The following is a 25,120-nucleotide window of genomic DNA, read 5'->3' as shown; positions in this document are numbered from 1 at the left end:
TAATAAAAATGATTGTTATGCTAAAATTAAGTTGGTGTAAGTTGAAGTGCTTCACTAAAATACTTTTTTATAATGCAAATAATAGTTTAAAAAATCAATTACATGTGTTGAGCTTAATTCAGGTTTAAATTATCATATGTGAAACTGGGGCACAGGATTTCCTGTTTAAACAGCCATTTATGGACACACACATGCAAGTCTTTTCATTCATTTTGTGCCATGAAAAAGAAGCAAACCTTACTTTCTCTGGACCTCCTCTTTTTGGTCTCTGTGGTTACCAGAATTCATGGAAGTGGGTACTGGGATTAATAAGCGGGTGTTGAGGAAATTGGTAACACATGGTCCTGTGCACATGACTCCCCTGTATTTTTTTTAAGCCAATCAAATGTCTGCAAACCTGCTCTTAGTGTCCAGGGATTTGTGCCAGAGAGTAATTCTCTATGTTACTCCCTCAATAATGGTCAAATCCTGGTGTCTTCCTGGCCTCACTGCCATTGCGTTATGTGTTTAGAAATCACTCACTTAATCCCTTGCGCACACATATACACAATGAACAATCCCATTAAGGTCTTGGAATGCACAGACATATTCAGAACGTCTAATTTATCCATAAATGCCATGAACCAAAGCATTCATCTGTTTGAATCTGTCTGTCTTCCTCTGTTTTGCTGCAGTCCCCTCTTGTGGCCCCACAAATGTTTCTGCATTTGCTACTACCTCCAGCAGCATTCTGGTCCGCTGGTTTGAAGTTCCTGAACCCGACCGGAATGGGCTCATTCTTGGATATAAGGTCAGTGAGTAAATATAATTAAACTAAAGGGTGTGATACACCAAACTGGAATAATAAAACTGAAACAGTGGTGCTTGGTATCACATCTGAGCTAAAGGGTTGCACTTGAGCACACTGCAAAGACTATCATACATGGAAATAAATGTAAATTACATACAAGTTCATATTTTGATTTTACATATATAAAATGTCATCCACTGCAAAAAAATATGCCTTTCTACTTTGAGTTTTATTTTAGGTGTAAATATCTAAAAAGCATACAAGCAAAAAATCTTGTTTCAGAAATAATATGTTAAAATTAAGTGAGTTTTTCCTTGAAACAAGCTAAATAATCTGCCAATGGAGCAAGCTAAATAATCGATACTACTTTATTTCATACCTGCCAACACTCCCGTTTTTCCTTGGAGTCTCCTGTATTTCAGACCCATCTCCCATTTTGTTATTTCTCCCAAAAACTCACGTAATTTCCCCCTGCCCCCGGTCCTCAACTTTTTGGTACAGTCTGTTACATCCCCTGGTCGCTAATTTTGGTATAGTATTCATCATCACAGCAGCTGCCGAAACCCGGTCCATAGTAGAGTTACTAACACCACAGTAGTTACTAAATCGGTTCTCAACTATGTTATTCAGACAAACACACACAACACCCCATCCCGTTCTCCTGGAATTTCAGAGACAAATGTTGACAGGTATGCTTTATTTTGATGGTTCCTTTTACACATTTAGTTGAATTTAAGTTACATTGCATCTACATGCCAACTAATTCTCATTAGATTTTAAGTAGACTGTTAGGTTAGGGTTGGTGTAAGTTGACATGTACTTGCTAAGTTTCTCAAAATCAGTTTAGCAGCAGTATCAACAGATATTAAGCAGAAAGTCTACTAATACTCAAATGAGAAGTATTGGCATATAGTTGCAATGAAATTTTTAGTCAACAAAATAATCTTATTTTAAAGTGAAAACAAGATTATTTTGCTACTTTTAAGGAAAAACTCATTTAATTTTGACATATTATTTCTGAAAACTAGACAATATTCTTTGCTTGTCTAGAAAGTGCTCCTAGATTTAAGACTTTTTGGGTATTTTGACTTAAAACAAGACCAAAAAAACAAGTTCTTGTTCTAAGAAAAACATTTTTTCTAGTGGAAATGCAACATTTACAGTGAAGCTATAGAAATTATTTATACCACAGGTAAATTCTAACTTAAATGTACTTTTATCTTTTATTCAACCAGCATTCAACAGTTTTTTTTCAAAGGCATGTTCAAGAAGCATCATTGTGGGGAAAAAAAATTCCCAACTTCAAGTCAGAATTTGCCAGGAGTATGAATAATTCTGGGCTTGATATTGCAAAAATGGCTGATTCAGCCTGTAATGGATTGCCTAACACCCACTACCTGGATCTTACAATGCAAGAAATGAACTGACAAATGCTTAACAGTGACTCAGTGTTGACCAATAACTAACCATAAACTTGGTGTATCAAGAACTTTAGCTACAAACATTCTGCACTTCATTTAAATTGCTTCAATGAACACAAGAGCGAAGTTGCATTTTTGCATACAATGAAATTGTATACTTCATTTACATGGAGTTATCTTGTTAACAAAGGTTCGGCAGTGGAACAATGTCTCACTTTGCCTCCTTAACCAATCACCTACTACCTAAAACTTATTTAAGGCAGACCAGCCCTCTAGCACTGTTCTTCTCATTCTCTCAAACCCACCCTCCCTTCCGCTGTTTCCTCGCTTCCCATTTACAATCCTTATAACCCTTTCTTCACTACTTATGTTGAATCGGGCGGTCCAATCACAATCTTACAGAGAAGGTATCCCCATTCATCATAGGCATAGGCATCATCATAGGACGCGCGATCAATCTACCTACCTGTTCATTATTTATCCTCTTCCTTCCCTTCCCTTTCATCCCACTGTTCCCTTATCACCCTTTTCATCCCTACATCCCTACAATAAAGTCTAGCTCAGAGTGTGGCATGGTCCATGCTGATGAATGTAAATTCTATACTTTGACTTCTTCACTTTCAGGTGGCATACAAGGAGAAGGATTCAGACTCTCCTTCTCAGTTCTGGACTGTTGAAGGAAACGCCAGCCATAGTGTTCAGCTGACTGGACTGGGGAAATATGTTCTGTATGAGATCCAGGTTTTAGCCTTTACCCGCATCGGAGACGGCCGACCCAGCACTCCTTCAATCCTGGAACGAACCCTTGATGACGGTGGGCATGATAATGTACCATTAATAAATAGCTGTCTTATTGTATAATATTCTTAAAAATATTGCTTAAGGGGCATATTAATAGTGACCATAAAAGTGTTTAAAAAACTGCTTTAATTCCGGCCAAAATAAAACAATTATGACTTGGTCTAGAAGAAAAAATGTTGAAATACTGTCCTTGCTCCATTAAATATCACTTCAGGAATATTTTAAAATCATAAATAAACATTTCACAGGATCGCTACTAATTAATGTTATTTTTAAATGTTAATTAATGGTTGTTGTTGTTGTTGTTTTTTCAGTGCCCGGGCCGCCTGTTGTCATACTGTTTCCTGAAGTTCGGACCACTTCAGTCAGACTCATCTGGCAGCCACCTTCCCAGCCCAATGGCATCATACTCGGTAAGAGATTGTTTGCTTGTTTGTTGTGTGTCCGCGCATGTTTGATTGTGCATGTAGTTGCTTTCTGGTGTTTATACTTGCATGCTTGTTTTCTGAATGACCTCTTTTACCTTACCTTTTACCTCTTTTAATGGATCCTAGTACAACAGCAAATAAAACATATAAAACAATATCATGTCAAATGACTTTTTGTCTTATACTTGCATGAACATTTAGATGGTTTTATTATCTTTGGAAGAAATGCTAACTGAGGCTGCATTTAACTTCAGGATGTGGATGCACTGGGCTGCTGTTTTTGAACATGTTAATGTTTATAAATAGATTACAGCAAAAAGAACATGAGTAATCTTGACAGTCAGTCTAAAGCTGCAACCCTCAAGCACCGATTGTAGCTAGGTGTTTTTCAATGGAAATTTTATAAGTTTATAAAGTTTATAAATGTATTTGCTAAATTTGTGTAAGGAGCACAGAGTGGAGTATATACATTTATCATCGTAATAACAAGACACACGCATTAATTGCTGTACATCACGGGTTATTTTGAAGGATAAGGGTGAATTGGACAACATTCCATAAAGCACATTTAGTCCAACGACACAATAGTGTTGAATCATGGATAGTTATTCATGTTAAGGCCACCATTTCTTCCAGAGATCTATTGTTTACATTGTTTATTTTATTTACGTGCAAAAATGACGTCTTCGTAGTAAAAAGCAACATGGTTTTATAGCTTACATTTTTCTAAACAAAAGGAGACCATGAACCGAATAAAAAGTTATAGTTACTAAAATCCCAACAAAGCAGTTGAGTGTTCTGATGTTTCGTTATGGATATGCAATAAGTGACACCCTATATGAATATGTAATTTGTTTACTATTAAAAAATATATAAATATTTTCTGTTTTTGTGTATTTTAAGACTCTGTTTCGATTTTTAATCATGATAAAACAAACAAAAAAATTCTTATAGGCTAATTTGGTACTTAAGAAGTGTTTCACGTTATTAATGTCACCAACGTTTAAAAGAACATATTTTAATTAAGCCAGAACTCTTTTGTTTCATTAAACATATCTTTACTGCCGCTTTGGATCTATTTAATGCCTTCTTTCTGAATTAAAGTGTATTTAAAGAGTAATAAAATCTGACCCTGATGCTAAAAAACAAAGATAATTGCTTCCATTCTTGAACAGTCCATTGTAAACAGAATCACATTTGTTTTGCCTTTGTTCATTAGAATGTGTTTCCTCTAATCAATGTGTTGCATGTCCCTGACGGCACGCAAGGAAAAGCACATATTGTCCTGTGCTGATATCTATGATGTCATCATTTCCCTCTCCAGCCTATCAGATCACATACCGGCTGAACTCCACCAATAGCAACACGGCCACGTTTGACGTGTTGAACTCCAGCGCACGGCAGTATACCGTCACCGGACTGAGGCCGGAATCGGTGTATGTGTTTCGTATCAGAGCGCAGACACGCAAGGGATGGGGAGAGGCAGCAGAAGCCTTAGTCGTCACTACTGAGAAGAGAGGTAATGTACATTATTATCACACATCATCAATGGAGAAAAACAAGCTCAAACTGAGCTTTACATCAGTGTGTCTGGTGGGATTAAGAAGAATAAATAACTTAAAGCCAGATAATAAAGGTGATTAAAAACAGATTGAATGTGTTAAAAATGTTTTTAAAAATGGAAAATAATAGAAAGACATAATAGTGTGATCTGTGGGACGTAGCACAGTGCTCATTCAGTAAAGGCACAGCTAAACAGATGTGTTGTAAGTCTTAATTTGAACGCGCCTAATGTTGGAGCACATCTGATCATTTCTGGAAGCTGATTCCTGCAGTGAGGGACACAGTAGTTGAAGGAGGATTCACTCTGCTTTGACTGAACTCTTGGAATTTCTGGTTTATATGATCCTACAGATCTGAGGGATCTGTTAGGTTTGCATTCAGTTAGCTTATGTGTAATGTATTGAGGTCCTAGGCCGTTTATTGATTTATAGAGAAATAATAATATTTTAAAATCTACTCTGAATGTAACTGGAAGCCAGTGTAAAGACCTGAGGACAGGTGTGATGTGCTCTGATTTTCTGGTTCTGGTCAGAATCCTGGCTGCAGTGTTCTGGATGAGCTGCAACTGTCTGACTCTCGTTTTTGGAAGGCCAGTAAGGAGTCCATTACAGTAATCCACCCTGCTGCTGATAAAAGCATGAACAAGTTTCTCTAAGTCTTCAATGGAAACAAAGCATCTAATTCTTGCAATGTTTTTGAGATGATAGTATGCTGATTTACTTACTGCTTTGACATGACTACTGAAACTCAGATCTGACTCCAGAATCACACCAAAATTCTTGACCTTATTTTTTTGGTGTTTGACTCTTAGAGCCAAGGTACGCATTCACCTTGAGAACACCAGCTCAGTCCCCAAATGCAATGACTTTAGTTTTCTCTTTGTTTAACTGAAGAAAGTTTTGGCACATCCAACTGTTAATTTCTAACAGTAATTCAGTAATATAAAGTTAAAGTAATAATTATAAGTTAAATATTAAATAGTAGGGTCAAATATTTGCAAAAAAAATTAATCTATTAAAAAAAAACATTTTAACTAAAAGCTCTCAAAAAAGTGAAGAAATAGTAAAAAAAAAATGCATAGGTATACACTGTGTAAAATTCCTAAGCACTATCCCAGCTTTGTTGGCCTAAGACTTTGGTACAATATATAATCAATCATTCTCTTTATTAAAAACAAACCGATAATGTAGGAAATATATGCAAAAACCAAACACAAAAATTAGCATATCTTTTTGTCTTCAAGCAAAAGTCTATGTTTAATGTGGCTTCCCCAACGGTTTTGTCCTAATTGTCCTGACATTTTCTGAAGTAATGTGCTGTGTAATATCAGGCTTCTTTTAACACTTTCCAGAGTTCATTCACAATTCCATCAATTCAGACAACATTTCTAACAACACTGGTAAAAATGCAACTCAATCCAGGACAAACAGCCTTTCCAACATTGTCTTTAACATATCTTAAAGAATAAAACCAAAATAATTCAAACTGTAACCTAACCTAACTCCTATCCTAACAAACCATACATGTACACACTGGATAAATCTCGAAAAAGTACTAAAAAAAGTACAAAAGTACAAAAGTTTTGTTTTATGGGTATACAGTTGAAGTCAGAATTATTAGCCCCCCTTTGAATTTTTCTTTTTTAAATATTTCCTAAAATATTTAACAGAGCAAGGACATTTTTTTAAATATTTTCTAGAGAAAGTTTTATTTGTTTTATTTTGGCTAGAATAAAAGCAGTTTTAAATTTTTTATTAACCATTTTAAGGTCAAAATTATTAGTCCCTTTAAGCTATATAGTTTTTGGATAGTCTACAGAACAAACCATCGTTATACAATTACTTGCCTAATTACCCTAACCTGCCTAGTTAACCTAATTAACCTAGTTAAGCCTTTAAATGTCACTTTAAGCTGTATAGAAGTGTCTTGAAAAATATCTAGTCAAATATTATTCACTGTCATCATGGCAAAGATAAAATTAATCAGTTACTAGAAATGAGTTATTAAAATTATTTTGTTTAAAAATGTGTTGAGAAAAAAATCTTCTCTCCCTTAAACAAAAATTGGGAAATAAAATAAACAGGAGGGCAAATAATTCAGGGGGGCTAATAATTCTGACTTCAACTGTATATCCATTATACCATCAGTAAAACAACAGATTTAATGTTGACCTAAAACTTTTGCACAGCACTGTATGTATAATATAATATAATATAATATAATATAATATAATATAATATAATATAATATAATATAATATAATATAATATAATATAATGTCAATGATAGGCATCAATGTACCACCCATATCTGGATGATCTTATACCTATATTTGTGTGTGTTCATGTTTCTGAACGGAGACGTCTACGGTCCACTAAGGCTGAGACCAAAACATCTTGATCCCTTCTAGCCAGAGCTGCTTTGGTGTGGTTTTACACTTCTGGAAGAAGTTTTCCTGATTTCCACCCAAGCGGAGGCACATTCCTCCTGCAGAGCATCATAATCAGAGCTTGGATTATTTATGCAGTTCACTGATCCAGTGTAGAGCACAGAACTTTTGACTCACGAAGACCTATTATATAATGTAATATGAGAGTCATAAATTTTCCATAACCTGATGTATTTTTAAAAATGTTCACCGTGTTCAGAAGAATTATAAGTGTGCAGTGAAGTTGGGATAATATTACATGAAGACTCGCATAACCAGTGTTGATCATTTACAACTAGTCTTTGAGGTTGCAGGTTATTCATAATTTAAAATACACAGTCATTTTACAACTTGAAAGCTATGCTGAGGGTAAATATGACAACAATGCATTACCAAAGACAGACAACAAAATTGTCAAAATGATCTCAGTTCATAAGGATCTATTTAAATGACTAAAATGTTGTATTACACATTCTAGGCCAATGGATGATGATGTCACTTTGTAAAGAAACATCATACGCCAGCACAAGTTTTATTAACTGATTTCAAAAACAGTTACCAATATAATAGTGCTTTCACACCTGTGTATCGATTCTTTTCTTCCGAAAAAGGGATTAAAACTGTTGCAATTTTGCACTTTCTTCTTGGTGTGGTTCGCTTTCACACGACAAAGTTTCTAAACGGACCAAAAGAGCTAAAACAAGTCACGTGCAAGTAAACTCTCCTCACATTGGTCAGAGTTTCACAGTTTATTTATCAGAGTCCCGCTCAGCTGTCATGCAGCCTTATTTTAATTTTTGACGATGAGCAATAAGACATTATAAGTGAAAAGCTGTGCTTTAATTTTGAATGGTGACACCTACAGACATTGTCTCCAGATATAAATCAGAGGTAAGACTTTCTCATACATAGCAGTTGGCTTATGCATTACAGGTTTTACATTACAGAGAGAAATAACATAACAGATAAACCAAGACTGCTGTTTGGTCAAGTTTTCTAACGGATAAACAGCTCCCGCTAATAGTCAACATGCTTATACTTTCGCATTTGACATGAAACTCACATTTACAGGTAGGAATGACCTCCCGCCCTACTCATAATTCTCTCTTCATATAGCCGTATATATGCCTATTACACAACCATAATACACTGTAATATAGCCTGGATCGGATTGTATTGCTTTCTCACTACAATCGATCCGGTCCAGAGTTTGTTTTAATCAAGCCGATACCACCTCATTCAGGTGATCCCTGACCGATTGTTTTGGTATGGATCCGACCGTGATTGCTGGATTCACATATGCCAAATGAACCGCTCTAACTGAGCAAATGTCCTAGGTTCCAAAACAAAAGTCTAGGTGTGAAAGCACCCGAAGATAACTTTGAAACTTTAAACATTAGAAAAAAAAAAAAACAGAAAGGGTGTTACATTATGCAGATTACATTTTAAGGAAAAAAACTATTGTAAAAAAATATATATAATAATTAATATTTGTAAAAATTTGAGAAAAAGGTTAGATAATTAAAATAATAAAATATTTAAAATATAATTTTTATGCCTATTAAAGATAAAAGCTAGGAATTATAGTCAGTTAGAGGCATTGTTGGAGTCTTTTCAAAAATATACACTTGTGAATTAAAAATTTGTTTAAATTGTAATAAAAAGATTAACAATGTACTAAATGCAAGGTTTAGAGTTGTAATAAAACCCCTGCACACATTCTGTAGTCCACCATTGTTGTTTCAGGTGCATATGCTCATAGATATAGCACATATATATATAGAAGTACCACAGCCATATCACCCTGCAGCCCAAGAATGGTTACTCACTGAAGCTAAGCAGGGCTGAGCCTGGTCAGTACCATTGAATTGGCTCTATCACTGTCTCTTCACTCCACCTATAGCTGGCGTGGTGAGCACACTGGCGCCATTGTCCTGTAACAAATAAGGAGAAAATGTGTTTCTGTTTATCAATAAATAATGGGGTCGACCTTCGAGATGGTTCATCAGTATGCCAATTAATGAGTTTCAAAGGTTGCACTTGAAATTAAGTTCTAGTTTAGTTTATTTTTTAATAACGTGACATTTGCGTGACGTTTTGCAAAGCTAGTTAATCGTTTGTTTGAACTAATGGAAATAGTTCACATTAAACTATTTAATTCACCAAAGAAGAGTCATCTGGACTTCACAACTTTATGTATGACAGGAGTCTGTTTGCTTTGTCAGTGTTTTTAAGTGTGCTTATGCTTGACCTTTGACCTCCAGCTCGGCCTCAGCCCACCAGTCGTCCCACAGTCCCTCAGGAGAATGTGCAGGCGCGCAGTGTGCTGTTGTCATGGGAACCCGGCAGCGATGGTTTATCGCCAATTCGTTATTACACAGTTCAGGTTCGCGAGCTGCCCGAGAAGAACTGGACGGTCCATTCTGCCTCTGTCAGCCACGAGTCCAGCTCCTACATTGTAGACAGGTACAAAAGACATCAACCAGGTCTTTTGGAGTGATTCAAACGAGGTCTCATTTATTCATTCATTCATTTTCTTGTCTGCTTAGTCACTTTTTTAATCTGGGGTCGCCACAGAAGAATGAACCGCCAACTTATCCAGCACATGTTTTAAGCAGCGGCTGCCCTTCCAGCTGCAACCCATCCATACACACTCATTCACACACATATACTACGGACAATTTAGCCTACCCAATTCACCTGTACCACATGTCTTTGGACTGTGGGGGAAACCGGAGCACCCGGAGGAAACCCACGCAAACACAGGGAGAACATGCAAACTCCACACAGAAACGCCAACTGACCCAACCAAGGCTCGAACCAGCGACCTTCTTGCTGTGAGGCGACAGCACTACCTACTGTGTCACCGCATCGCCTTAGGTCTCATTCATTCTGTAAAAAAATTCTTTGCTACCTTAAATCAATTTGTTGAATCAAATGAACTTTTCTAGTCATCTCAACTTACATCAATCAAACTGACTAAGAATATTAAGTTAAACTTTGTATAGCTTAAAAACAGTTGTTGAAACCTTATTAACTTATTAAAATAAGTTAAAGCAACATAAATATTTTACATTTAGAGTAACAGTGACATTTCTCTGTTAGTTATGCAAAGCATTTTCTAAGCTTCAGCTGGTGTTTTTTTTTTTTCAGACTGAAGCCTTTCACCTCGTATCAGTTCAGAGTGAAGGCCACTAACGATATTGGAGACAGTGACTACAGTCAAGAGAGTGAAGCCATCACAACACTACAGGACGGTCAGAACTTTCTCCTGTTCCCTCCAAATCTCGTTGTACTTTTTAACGATGTTTCATTATGGAATGTGTGTCCACTGGGTATTTAAAGGGCTCATCAAATGCTCATGCAACTTTACTTTATATATTTCATGATGAAAATATATATTTCACATCATTTCCTATTGAGCCACCAACCTCCCAAGTAGAAACATTGTTTCTACATAATGTCACAGTTTTAGAATGTGATGTTTTGTTATTGTAACTAACGTCTGCACTACCCTGCTTGCTGCTACATTAGAGCATCTCAAAATTGCATGGGAAGAGAATCTTGGAGCAGAAATTGAAAACTGGCAATGGGAGGAAGCACAAGAACAAGTTCATTCTAGTTCTGTGTGTATCAGGCATGGTTTAATACAGTTTAAGATCCTACAGCGACTCCACTAAATTAAAGCTCTCTAAGATGTTTCCCTCTGTAGACCCACTGTGTGATAGATACAGTCAAACCTCAGCATCGCTCGGACACATGTTGGAGTTGTATTAAACTTGTTAATTATTGGATTTCAGTTTTTAGTTAATATCAGAAGCTGTGGGAAAACAAATATGTCCTGAGTCTATTTTAGCTATTTTTGGTGTCAGCGATGACATCGTACTGTCTAAAAATCAAGATACAGTGATCAGATTTATTAATCTTTTGGCACATAGATTGATTTTACTGAATTGCAGTAGAACTCAGTAGAAACACCTCAAACCCCCCTTTTTTTCTCCATTTTTCCCCCTTTCCTTTGTTTTTTTTTGTTCCTTTACATATAAAGTAATAACATGATGTTACAACTTCTTGTAAAAAAAAAAATTATATATATTATATATTATATTATAAATTTTATATATATATATATATACATATAAGAATACAATATCTTACTTAACCATTAACAGGATAGTTGACCCACAAAGTAAAATTCTTTTATTTTACTCACTCTTTCCTTGTTCTGCATCATATTAAGATTTTAGTTCGGTTAAACAGAAAAGAAGATATTTTGAAGAATGTTAGAAACCTGAACCATTGATTTCCATAGTATACTGCAAATACGTGTGTGTGTGTGTGTGTGTGTGTGTGTGTGTGTGTGTGTGTGTGTGTGTGTGTGTGTGTGTGTGTGTGTGTGTGTGTGTGTCTTGTTTTCAAAAATAATGATTATAAGTGATTATTCCATTAAAACAAGCAAAATAATATTTCAATGCTGTAAGTTTTTTTAAAATCATCACTTAAAATGTTCTTTTTCAGGGTAGTTTTTATTTGGATTTTTTTTTTTATATTTAAAAAAATTTCTTTATTTTTATTTCAGTAGCTTTGTGTTTTGTTTAGTCTTTAATACATATATTCTTGTTGGATGTATATTTTACTTCTTTTATACTTCTTTTAGAGGCGCTTTATAAAATAAAATGTAATACTTTTAAATTAATCTAGTTGCAAAGCAAAAACAAGATCATTTTGCTTACCTTACTGGCAGATTATTTGTCTTGTTTTAAGGGAAAACTCACATCCTTTTGACTTATTACTTCTAAAAACAAGACACTGTTTTGTGCTTGTCTTAAAAATTTTTCTCAATTTAAGAATGTTTAGATATTTGGACTAGAAACAAGGCAAAAACTCTACATAAGAAAATATTAATTTGCTGTGTAGGAAAACAAAATACTATGGACATCAATGGTTACAGGTTTCCAGCATCCTTCAATATTTCTTATGTTGTGTTCAACAGAATATAAAATCCCAAACTGGTTTGGAACAGGTAAAGGGTGATTAAATAATAATAGAAATGTGACTTTTTGTGTGGACTATCACTATATTTAACACACTATATTTATATCAACACAGTATATAAAAAAATACTATAGAAGTCAATGGAAGTTACAGGAAGTAATCTGTACCATGGAAGTTACAGGTTTCTATCATATTCATTGTTTCTTATTCTGCTGAACACTAAAACACACTTTAATTTGACGGGTAAATAAATAATGGCAGAATATTTAATTTTGGGTGAACTATCCCTGTAAACATTGTATTATTCACTCTGTGGCTCCATTGTCATCTGAAAATATACAGTCAAGTCATTCTGGATCTCATGAATCGACCATTATGCAGCACACAGATGCTAGCCATAATAGCAGCCAAGTTTTATTGTCAGGTGATGTCATTGTGCACCAGTGATGATGTCATTGCTGGAGGCAGTAGACTGAGTGAGGTAATGCAGTATCTCTGGTTGCCGTGAAACTAAATTACGTCTAAGCAACTCTACTGAAGTGAGACGCCACATAATGCTTGTTTGAAACCCAATGCAACAAATCAGGCTTTGAGAGCAACTTGGCATGTTAAGCTATGCGATGTTTATGTAGCATAAAACATTGGATGCCAGGTACAAAGACACCGTTTAATTGTTTCTCTCGCTCTCTCCCCAGCTCCAGACGAATCTCCTACGATTCTCACCGTCACGCCGCACACCACGACCTCGGTGCTGATTTGCTGGCAGGTAAGTAAGGAGGAAGGAATTTCCACCATGCTTGATATTGCAGAGCCGCAGCAGTCGTGCTTTTCCATCAACGGATTGTAATAACAGAGCAAGAGGACATCTTAAAGCCGTATTCTCAGAGTCACCGTAGAATTAAGTTTTCAAAGAGGGCTTGTTTTTAAAACCGCAAGGCGTCTGGTTCATGTCTTTATCCAAAAGGTGAGTGAACTGGTTCCTCCCTCTGAACCAGTTCATTCATGCTTTATTACAGGGGGGTTCTCATATAATAAAGGGGATTGTTTAGTTTAAACTTTTGGAAAAGTCTGGTTTATACTTTGATTTATCCTGAGGCTATTAGCAACGTACATGTGTTTACACGAGTTTCAATCACATGTAGTCACAAAGGTGTTGTAAAGCTTGTTGAATTGAACCCCAGAAAAAGCTTTGAATTGGTCTATTTTTTGTGCATTAATTTATCTTTATGTCTATAACACTTTTACAATGTAGATTGTGTCAAAGCAGCTTAACATAGAAGGAGTTTTAGTAAGTTGAAACTGCTTCAGTCCAGTCCATTTTTTCCATAAGTGCCCACTTACTTTGTTTTGGCAGTTCTGGAATTGTTTTCCCATTAATTTTTCCCATACGGATTTAAAAAACAAAAATATAAAAATAAACGAACCAAACCAAGTAGATACGAGTTCAAAAGTATTTTTCCGATCTGATTTTTTTTCCATGAGATATTTAATGGAGAGATAATCATAATAATAATAGTTTTTTTGACAAATTTCTGGTAAATAATTTTTACTTTGTCCTTGAGATGACACACTACCTGACAAAAGTCTTGTCGCCTATCCAAGTTTTGATTTGGGGTTGCCACAGCGGAATGAACCGCCAACTTATCCAGCACATGTTTAATGCAGCGAATGCCCTTCCAGCCACAACCCATCTCTGGGAAACATCCATACACACTCACCCACACTCATAATCTACGGACAATTTAACCTACCCAATTCACCTGTACCACATGTCTTTGGACTGTGGGGAAAACCTGAGCACCCGGAGGAAACCCACGCGAACACAGGAAGAACATGCAAACTCCACACAGAAACGGCAAACCGACCCAGCCGAGGCTTGAACCGGCCACCTTCTTGCTGTGAGGCAACAGCACTACCTACTGCGCCACTAAGTCGCCTCAAAAATAAATATTATACATAAAATATCTTTAACAAAAAATGTATTTCAACATGGTTGAAAATGGAGCGGGATGAAGCACAAGCTTATTAAAATATGATCATACCTTCATCTTTAATTTTTTAATTAGGCAAGGCAAGTTTATTAATATAGCACATTTCATGCACAGTGGCAATTCAAAGTACTTTACATAAACAGGAATAAAAGAGACAAGTTTAATAAAAATAAAACAAATAATATAAAAACAAATAAAAATGTGTTAAAACGTTGAAAAAGAAGAGAAAAGCATAATAGTGCGATCTGTGGGACGTAGCACAGTGCTCATTCAGTAAAGGCACAGCTAAACAGATGTGTTTTCAGTCTCGATTTGAATATGTTGGAACACATCTGATCATTTCTGGAAGCTGATTCCAGCAGTAAGGGGCGTAGCAGCTGAAAGCTGATTGACCCTGCTTTGACTGAACTCTTGGAATTTTTAGTTTATGTGATCCTGAAATATATTGAGGTCCTAGGCCATTTAGTGATTTATAGACAAGTAGTAATACTTTAAAATCTTTTCTGAATGTAACTAGGAGCCAGAGTAAAGACCTGAGGACAGGTGTGATGTGCTCTGATTTTCTGGTTTTGGTCAAAATCCTGGCCGCAGCGTGACAAAATGACAAAGGAATGACAAAGACAGCATTCTTGCAGGACTCCCAGAATTCATCAAGATTCTTTGGATTATTCTTCAATATGTTTCCTCTATTTTACCCCAGACATGCTCAATAATGTTCATGTCTGGTGACTGGGCTGTCCAATGCTAGAGCACCTAGACCTTCTTTGCTTTCAGGAACTTTGATGTGGAGGCTGAAGTATGAGAAGGAGCATATCCTGCTGAAGAATTTGCCCTCTCCTGTGGTCTGTAATGTAATGGGCAGCACAAATGTTTTGATACCTCAGATCTCTTGCACGCCCCAAGACTAATAGTACCCCCAAACCATGCTTTTTCCTTCACCAAACTTGACTAATTGTGTGAGAATCTTGGGTCCATGCGGGTTCCAATAGGTCTTCTGCAGTATTTGTGATGATTGGGATGCAGTTCAACAGATGATTCATCAGAAGAATTTACTTTCTGCCACTTTTCCAAATGATCAACTAGAAGTCAAGTTATTATTTGTTGCTCTTACAACTGGGATTGACGACAAGACTTTTTTCAGGTAGTGTAAATGTTACTAGTTATTTTGCAAGGTAGTATTAAAGTGCAATTTAAAGGCTTAACTAGGTTATTAGATAAACTAGCCAAGTTATGTTAATTAGCCAAGTTATTCAGAGTGTCTGAGGGGTCTTAAAAAAGACAAATTTTAGGTCTTGAAAAGTAAAAATACAAAGTTCACTGAAATATTGTGTTGTACGTTCCAATCAGTACAACATCCATCCAATTACCAACAATGTATATGGGTGTGCGTGTGAGGTGGGGGATCGGTAAAATCAGGTGACGGATCAGATTTCAGAGGGGCTGAATCCAGCTTGTTACAGCACAAATTAAGCCCTGATATATATTAAAGTTTTTTATTGCAAAGAGATACCATGCACTACATCTATTAGACATTTTTACAGCAAATTGTCCAAATTCAATTCTCTACTCAGGGAAAGCAAACTAAAAATAATTACACAATTCCTTATGATAATAAAAGAGAAACATTTTGCTTTACATGATCTTCCATTTTACAAAAACCATTTACAGAGGTAAGGGGGAGCAGACATAATATTTATTAACAACCACACCTTTAGAAAAATCCTTAGTGTCTAGCCCTGTATAAGTCCATAATTTCATCCATAATGATCTTAAAAAGTCCTAAATTTGACTTGATGAAACCTGCGGAAAACCCTAGTAATTGGATAACTGTGGTTTGTTTTGTAGCCAGTCATAAAACATAATTATTCTTTAAAAAAATATAAAACTGCTTTTATTTCAGCTAAGCTACAAGAAATAAGACTGTCCATAAAAAATAAATAAATAAAAAAACATTATAGGAAATACTGTGAAAATTTCTTTGCTCGTTTAAACATGACTTATGTTTCAAAGATATTTGAAAAAGAATACATTTTTTAAAAGAGGGCTAATAAATTTACCTTCAACTATATACACACATGCATACATCATGTTGGATAAACTAAAATAGAATGTATTTAGATTCGATTTGCTCACTGCAAATCTTATTGGTGTAGTTTTTTGCAGCCTTATGGGTAATGTAGATTTTTCTTCATGAATTCTGCTACTAAACATGAGTGTTAAAAAAAATGAATTAATGTGAACAAATGAGTTCAATAAAAGCTCAAACAATCTGTTAACAACATCGGAGCTCACAGCAGGTCTACCTTTAAAGGTTTATCAGTTACTGTTAAAATTCAATATCCCTGTGGAGAAATTTAATGAACCTGACTTGTGCACTCTGTAATAAAAAGGAGAACTGAGAAAAGAAGGGGTGCAATTGCTTTTGGCACAGGTATGCTGCTCTTTAATGTCTGTCCTGTTGTCTTCAGCCCCCTCCTGAGGAGAAGATTAACGGAATCCTGCTTGGCTTTCGAATCCGATATCGAGAGTTGCTTTATGATCGGCTTCGAAGTTTCAGCGTTCACACCATCAGCAGTGCTTCAGCCAGCTGGGCAGAACTCACCTGTGAGTATAAAATATACAGTATTTATGCTAGATTGCCGGATGACAATTTATCACACATTTGTGACTGTATGTCGATAAACTTTTAACAGAAGTCTTTTTTTATTTTCAACATCAAAAGTTGTTGGAGGAAAGATCAAGGCCTCATAATGCAATTCAAAAGCATAAATAAATCGGGGAAACTTGGATCACAAAAATATGGAAAGCTAAATATAATGTATTAATATTTTTACTTCATGAATTATCTGTAACATACTTTAGTTAATATTTTAGCTTGTCAACAACAATTCCTTACAGTGTTCAAGAACAATATTTAAGTTGTTTTGTTAAAACTAAATATGTCGATTTTACTATCTACATTTTGATTAGTTTTGTTTTTTAAGATTTTAAAATAAATCTGTTAATTTCAATGGAATCACTCTAACACTGGCATTGACCATCATAGTGTTTTTTTTGTTTTTTGTTTTTATTAAAATGGCTGAATGAAATAATAATGTGGTAAAATTTGGTTTAAAAATTGTTGCCCAAATAATACAATATGATTTTAGTTGAAAATTAAAGTAAGATTAAATGTTTATGAATATTCTAAACATCCACGCTCCCCAACAAACCCTTTACCTACAGTATAACTGTATTCAGAGTAGACAAAGAAATTTAAAAAAGTATAAATAAACAGAAATGACCGTGGTATTTACTATAAACAGCATTCATTATAAACATCAAGCCTAAACAAATTTATTTAAGAGCAATTCCATACAATGTAAACCATGTCATGAAAAAAAAAATGTTTTCACCAAAATAGTGAAACCCTTTCTAAGTTTTTTTGTGTAGGCTTATATTTTAAAGTACAGTTAAAATATTCAAAAAATGTCTCTGTTAATGTATTCAAATATTTATATTTGATTTACCGAAGTCACACAAATGGCTTTTTTACATCTGACACATCCATAACCAAGCTTTTTCCTCATAAATGCAAAAATGTTAAATAAAATAAAATCAATCATTTTTGTTCTACAGACAGCCAACTCCTATCCTTTTAGCATTGTTAAATTCGGCTGAGCAGTTTAGTTCACGGAATTTCTAAAAAGTATGTTGTACACTGCAAACTCGCAGACTTTTATGGTCACATCCATAACGCATGTTAATTTTCCTTATTTAAAATGTTATAAAATGTTTACAGATTGATATGTTTCTGATCTCAAAACTCTATGGTTAGTTGTTCTGGAGAATATAAACCGATGTTTCAGTATAATGTGAACATGCTTTCTATGTGAATTTATGTTTTGAGATTTTACTGCAAATGTCACATCCGTAACGCTGGAATTGCTCTTAAGTGAAACTGAAATTAGCTGAAAATGTGCTACACAAATGCTCACTTGTTGCACAAATCAAAATATGTGCTGCTTTGTTTTTGCTTAACAATAATAACATTATTTTTTATTAATTCCAACTCCCATTATTCTTTCTTTCTGATAGCTCCATATAGCACGAGGAACCTCAGTGAACCTTCCCTCACCCAATATGAGCTGGACAGTAAGTCACTTCCTGTTTCCTTTCACAATTTGGTCATTTTTCTCCCCTCCTTCTCTTTCCCAATCCATAAAACTGATATATGACTGTGTTTAATGCAACACAAGTCAAGTCTTACTTAAGAGTTGAGAATATGCAGTGTGGATGTTTAGGCTGGCTGCTATCAGCGGCCTGTTCTCAGCTCTCCTCTTGAGTTGTAATGAATTCAAGAGCCGGCTCTGGTTTCTCTCCACTGTTGATATCTGGAGGAAGAGCAGTCTGTATATTGAGTTTAGATAAGCAGACTGACTCATCATTTTGGCTGGGAGACGACAATGTTGGGAGAGAGCCTGAGTCAAACTTGAAGGGGTCGTGAACTGCATTTTTTTTTTATTATTATGGTACCATTTATTTAAGTCAGTCTATATTAATGCGATTTTAAAGGGCTTCAAATCTTACCTTTTTACAAGATGTAAAATAAGTGTTTTGTGTCTCCAGAATGAGTCTGTGAAGTTTCAGGTTAAAACACTCATCAGATCATTTAGTTTATCCTGTTGAAAATGTCAATTTTGGGTCACAGGAAATTGCATCTCTTTTTGTGCCTATGCCTTTAAATGAAAATGAGCTGGTTCTCCCTGCCCACTCTTATGACATTTAGCTTTCAGAGAAGGATAACCAGGGTCGGATGTCAGGATAAACACATCAAAATGACACACACACCACCTCGATGAGACAATGACATGATAAAACAGAGGCAAATACCACAGCAAGCTGAATGAGCCACACACAAATGCCATAGCAACATTAACGTGCGTTTAACATGTTGTGTTGTTTTTGTTTATCTACTCGTGGCAAATGTGACAGAATGCCCACCAAATGAGTTAATATTCTGCTGTTTAAAGATCCATAGTAGCTAATTTACTCCACAAAATAAACCTGATATAACGTTCACAAAGCAGGACTCCTGTTGTGTGATTGAAGCGTCCTTGTTTATAGTTGTGTACGCTATGCAACTGTGCTGATTCCAGCACTTATTAATTACGTAGCTCAAAAAGTATAGTTCAAAATGCTATAATATGTAGCACTTACTGCTTCTTGAGGTGCATTTAAATCACAGAGAGTTGGAACTGATCTTTTGATCCCAGTTTCTTTGCAAATCCTGTCTTGTGTACACGCGTTAATAGTCAGACATGTGCCTGTCAATCAATATCGGTGAATGGAAAAAAACGCTTGCAAAAGTTGACTTTCCATGATAGGTGCCTTGTAAAATCTATGTGAAATCAAAATGTACATTGTTTATTTTGCAAGGGCACGTTGTTCTTTAGGTTAACAATTAATCCATGCGAGTTAATCCAATGTAAAAAAATATATATGTTTTGAAAATCTTCAATCAAATTCTAAGCATTTGTTTCTGCATATGAAATGGCAGTCCTCTATTGATGTCACTTTGACAGCTTCAGACATAATATTCTTAAGCACACCTAGTTTGCTATGAGGGAAAAATGAAAAAAGACCCACCTCCTATTCCTCCTATTCCTATTTTGTTCCAGTTGGAAGTACATAATACTAAAATAAATACTGTTTTAGACTCATATCTAATTTTTGAGTTCTGAAATTTAGAGGAGATTTTCATAGTTTGTGACCTTATGTCAGAAGATTGGATTTTTGATTTCTCAAATGTGATTTTCTGAAAAATCCCTCAAAAACAAAAATGATTGAGTTGTGAGTTTTGAAATAAAAAACTTTCCAATAATGTATTAAAAACTGTAATTTTCCAGATCTTTTGAAGCACAAGCGCTATGAAATCCGAATGAGCGTGTATAATGCTGTGGGTGAAGGGCCAACCAGCTCACCACAGGAAGTCTTTGTTGGTGAAGCAGGTGAAACTTTTCTTTTCTTTTCATTTTAATCGAAAAGTTCTTACTTATCTCATACATTAAATAAATGAAAAGGAATAAAACTTCATGTCCTGTATGTTCTCTCACAGTTCCCACTGCCCCGCCTCAAAATGTGATCATCCAATCAGCAACTGCGACACAGTTTGATGTGACGTGGGACCCGCCTCCACTGGAGACTCAGAATGGAGATATTCAGGGCTATAAGGTCAGAATATGATGACTCTTGCTGTGTGGAAAATACTTTTAGTGTGACTCTCATGGGTATTTTCTAAATGAGGTTCAAATGTTGACCCTAAATGGCTCATGTGTTTTTACACACACACACAATGAGTGAATGAATAATAAGGTTCAGTAATTATATATATATATATATATATATATATATATATATATATATATATATATATATATATATATATATATATATAATGTATGTATATATGCTAGTTCTGTCAAACAGTTAATCACAATATACAGTGTATATTAAAAATATGCATGACTATATTCCATAACATATGTGTTTATTTATATATTTATAAATAATTCTATGCAATACAAATTACATAAAAATATATGTAAGCAAATTTATTTGTATATTTTCGTATTTTATGTACAGTATGTGTGTGTATTTATACATATATACATAAATATATAGAGTACACACATGTATATTATATAAATAAAAAACTTTTATCTTGGATGCAATTAATCACGAATAATTGTGACAGCACTATTTTATGCTTTACCACTATCAATCAAACCACTCCTTTTACCTGTTTCTCAGCATACAGATCAAAATAAATGTTTATTGTCAAAGAAATTTCTAATTATATCAGTGTATATTTCATCTGTATATATATACATATATATATATATATATATAGAGAGAGAGAGAGAGAGAGAGAGAGAGAGAGAGAGAGAGATTATTTTTCCCCAATTTCTGTTTAATGGAGAGAAGTTTTTTTTAAACACATTTCTAAACATAATAATTTTAATAACTCATTTCTAATAACTGATTTATTTTATCTTTGACATTATGACAGTACATAATATTTTACTAGATATTTTTTAAGACACTTCTATATGGCTTAAAGTGACATTTAAAGGCGTAACTAGGTTAATTAGGTTAACTAGGCAGGTTAGGGTAATTAGGCAAGTTATTGTAATATTATGGTTTGTTCTGTAGACTGTCCAAAAAATATACAGCTTAAAGGGGTTAATAATTTTGACCTTAAAAAAATTCAAAGGGGGATAATAATTCTGACTTCAACTGTATATATATAATTTAATTTGATGAAAATAACAAATAGTATATCATATAGCAAGTAATAATAATAATAATAATAATAATAATAATAATTATTATTATTATTATTATTATTATTATTATTATTATTATTATTATTATTATTATTATTTAATTGTAATAAAATAAATAAATAAATAAATAAATAAATAAATAAATAAATAAATAAATAAATAAATAAAATTTTCAAACAATAAAGGTTCAAGTTCAGTTTTAGCCTCTTCATTTAGATCATTTTATGATCTTGTATTAATTCATAATTGTTTAATATATAGATGTTTTTTAGATTACAAAATGTTATGGCCTCAAGACATTGCAAAGTAATACAATTCCTGCTTGCAAATATAAATGAAGAGGCATGGAAAATGAAAAAGCACCAGAAGATGAAGCAACATACATCCTGAACAATAAAATGAGTGTGACCTATTGTGTTCTTGCAGATTTTCTTTTGGGAATATCAGCGGAAAAACGAGACAGAGAAACTGCGAACTCTCTTCCTGCCAGAAGGAGGGGTGAAGCTGAAGAATCTAACAGGCTACACCACCTACATGATCAGTGTTGCTGCTTTCAATGCCGCTGGTGATGGGCCACGCAGCCCTCCGACCAGAGGAAGAACACAACAAGCCGGTGAGGAAACTTTAAGGCCACAATAATAAAGAAAAACTGTTGATCCGGGTCACTTGATAAGCATATAATAGACCAATTACCAGAAGACCACAAGGAAAACTGGCACAAGATACTAATCATTTTACTTTTTTACTTTTAGGATTAGTTTACCAGTTATAAACCAATTATAACCGATTATAAACAAATGATTGGTTTTAAAATTTGCTATTTATTTACTCACACAATTACTTTATTTATTTACTTTTTTTGTTACAAATATTTTTTAATATAATAAATAAATAATACAAGCATATACAAAAAATAATAATTTATATAGGCAAAGTAAAATCAATAGCCATGGCTCTGGCAATACTAATATTAATATAATATTAATATAATACTAATATTAAAGTGATAGTTCACCCCTTTTACTAACACATATCAAGATATATTGAAGAATGCCAAAAACCTGTAACCATTGACTTCTGTAGTTGAAAAAACAAATACTATGGAGGTTAATGGTTACAGGTTTTCATAATTTTTCAAAATATTGTATTCTGTAAGTCACACAGGTTTAGAACAAGTAAAGAGTGAGTAGATTATGACAATAAAAAAATTGTGTGAACTATCCCTTTAAGATTTTATTTAGCAAAACAGTGAGCGCTGTCGCCTTACAGCAAGAAGGTTGTGGTTCGAGCATCGGTTGGGTCAGTAGGCTTTTCTGTGTGGAGTTTGCATGTTCTCCCCGTGTTCACGTGGGTTTGCTCTGGGTGCTCTGGTTTCCCCCACAAGTCCAAAGACCTGCGCTATGGGTGAATTGGGTAAGCTAAATTGTCCGTGTTGTATGTATGTGAATGAGAGTGTATGGATGTTCCCCAGTTGCAGCTGGAAGGGCATCCGCTGCGTAAAACATATGCTGGATAAGTTGGCGGTTCATTCCGCTGTGGTGATCCCTGATTAATAAAGGGACTTAGCCGAAAAGGAAATGAATGAATGAATGTATGATTCAGTCTATGCAAGAACATGAGTATTGATTTTTTAAAATAATGTTGTAAATAACAAGTCTGTACCTCAATTCCTGTTTGCTGAAGCTGTTGATTAAAGCTAACGATGTAAATAATTTCAGTTTCCTGAACTGATTGATCATTTGCTTCATAAGATCTCAATGTATCATCACTGGTAAAATTTAAATTATTAATATTAAATATGTTTTTGGACTCTCTAATAAATGGTTGCAATAGACTTAAATTAATCACCAAGGATCACAGTTTCAGCTAAAATATATTTTATTTATGTTCTACTGAATTAAAAAAAAAACTGACTGTACATCTTGTATTTCCTGAGAGTAAATCAACAGTAAATATAAATATTTTTTGGATGCACTACCCCTTTAAAGCTGACTGTACTTCATTTACATGAGCAGTCCATCAGGAATTTGTAAAATGATGGAAACTATTTCAAATGATTTAATTATTTATGTGCCCAAGACCTTGTGGAATGTGAACTGCTGCTGACGTCTGGCCAAGAAATATCAAAACCCAACAAATTATCCTCTGCTTCTAATCAGCAAATCTGCTATCTGCATTTATTTATGTGTATAGAGTTCGGTCTGATGAAGCCGAGTTATTTCAGCCTTTTTCAGTCTTGTGGTTTTCAGTCAGCGTGCTTTTGAGTTGGCTCTTGGCGCAGAGAGCGTCTGTGGGACACAGTCTCTAGATTGTTCTCTCTTTTTGAGGGGATGTTTCCCCTGGAGTCTTGGAGAAATGTGCTTTTCATTTGACTGCCATAAAAGTGGCTGTTTTTTGTCATCTGATATTATAAAGTTGACTGTGTTGAGCTCCAGTGTCAAAAAGAAAAACCAGTTCCGGGCTGTTTTGTAATGTGTGAGCTTTTGGATGTCAGTCTCTTTGCTAAAAGAATTTTTGAGGGGAATATAATAGGACAGAGAAAAAAAAAAAAAAGGTTATTTTGAAGCAGATAGTATGCTTACTTTAGATTTTATATTTTGCAATTAAAAAAAATGGAAACTTAGACAAAGGTTAAGATGCTATCTGGAAGGTGTGTGTTGTATTTATCCTCCAACCTGATTTCAACAAGTAGGACATGTTCCTGGGTTAACATCTATGATCTTTGAACAACATTCCAATCAGAGTTAATTATGATATCAATGTGTGTGTGTGTGTGTGTGTGTGTGTGTGTGTGTGTGTGTGTGTGCGTGCGTGCGTGCGTGCGTGCGTGCGTGCGTGCGTGCGTGCGTGCGTGCGTGCGTGCGTGCGTGCGTGCGTGCGTGCGTGCGTGCATGCGTGCATGTGTGTTTAAAGAATCAATAAAAAATAATCATGGGTCAATGATTTAAACCAGTATTTAAACTAACTGTATTTAAACGAGTAAACGAGTATTTAAAGGGGCAGTTCTCCCCAAATTTTCAAGAGAATCCAATCCTATAACCTTTATGTGGCGTCTTGCGCGAGTAAATTGCTCTATTTGTGCATAATAAGATGCTTGAACAATTTGAGTTTACTTGCTTCATTCATGCAAGAAATTTATTTTATTCGCGTATAAAAGTTCAGACTTTTGAACTTGAGCGAATTGTGCAAATCAACCGTTACATGCATCAAACACCCAAAATGCTCAATTTGCACCATGTCATTATCTCAAATCGCATCATTAGCACCACCTCATTTGCGTGAAGAATGCAGATAGATGTCTATCGCATATTTGCATAGACTTAACATGTAGATCAATCGTGATTAACACTTTACCCATGTCTGGTGTAAACGCAT

The 25,120-nt window shown here is 34.7% G+C and overlaps 1 protein-coding gene across 1 annotated transcript in view; it reads left to right on the top strand.

The window, feature by feature from the left end:
- sdk2b (sidekick cell adhesion molecule 2b) overlaps positions 1 to 25,120 on the top strand; it is a 153,161-nt gene that overhangs the window by 89,480 nt on the left and 38,561 nt on the right. Inside the window, 12 exon segments of the mRNA XM_056469338.1 lie at positions 675 to 790; positions 2,836 to 3,025; positions 3,327 to 3,425; positions 4,765 to 4,959; positions 9,696 to 9,897; positions 10,585 to 10,688; positions 13,122 to 13,192; positions 16,886 to 17,021; positions 18,495 to 18,551; positions 20,306 to 20,407; positions 20,515 to 20,630; positions 22,172 to 22,358. Coding sequence (XP_056325313.1) covers positions 675 to 790; positions 2,836 to 3,025; positions 3,327 to 3,425; positions 4,765 to 4,959; positions 9,696 to 9,897; positions 10,585 to 10,688; positions 13,122 to 13,192; positions 16,886 to 17,021; positions 18,495 to 18,551; positions 20,306 to 20,407; positions 20,515 to 20,630; positions 22,172 to 22,358 — 1,575 coding nt within the window.

The sequence above is a fragment of the Danio aesculapii genome, chromosome 12 (assembly GCF_903798145.1).
Source record: "Danio aesculapii chromosome 12, fDanAes4.1, whole genome shotgun sequence".
NCBI lineage: Eukaryota > Metazoa > Chordata > Actinopteri > Cypriniformes > Danionidae > Danio > Danio aesculapii.
Note: the sequence above shows the minus strand (reverse complement) of the source record. Positions and strands in the feature narration are given on the sequence as shown.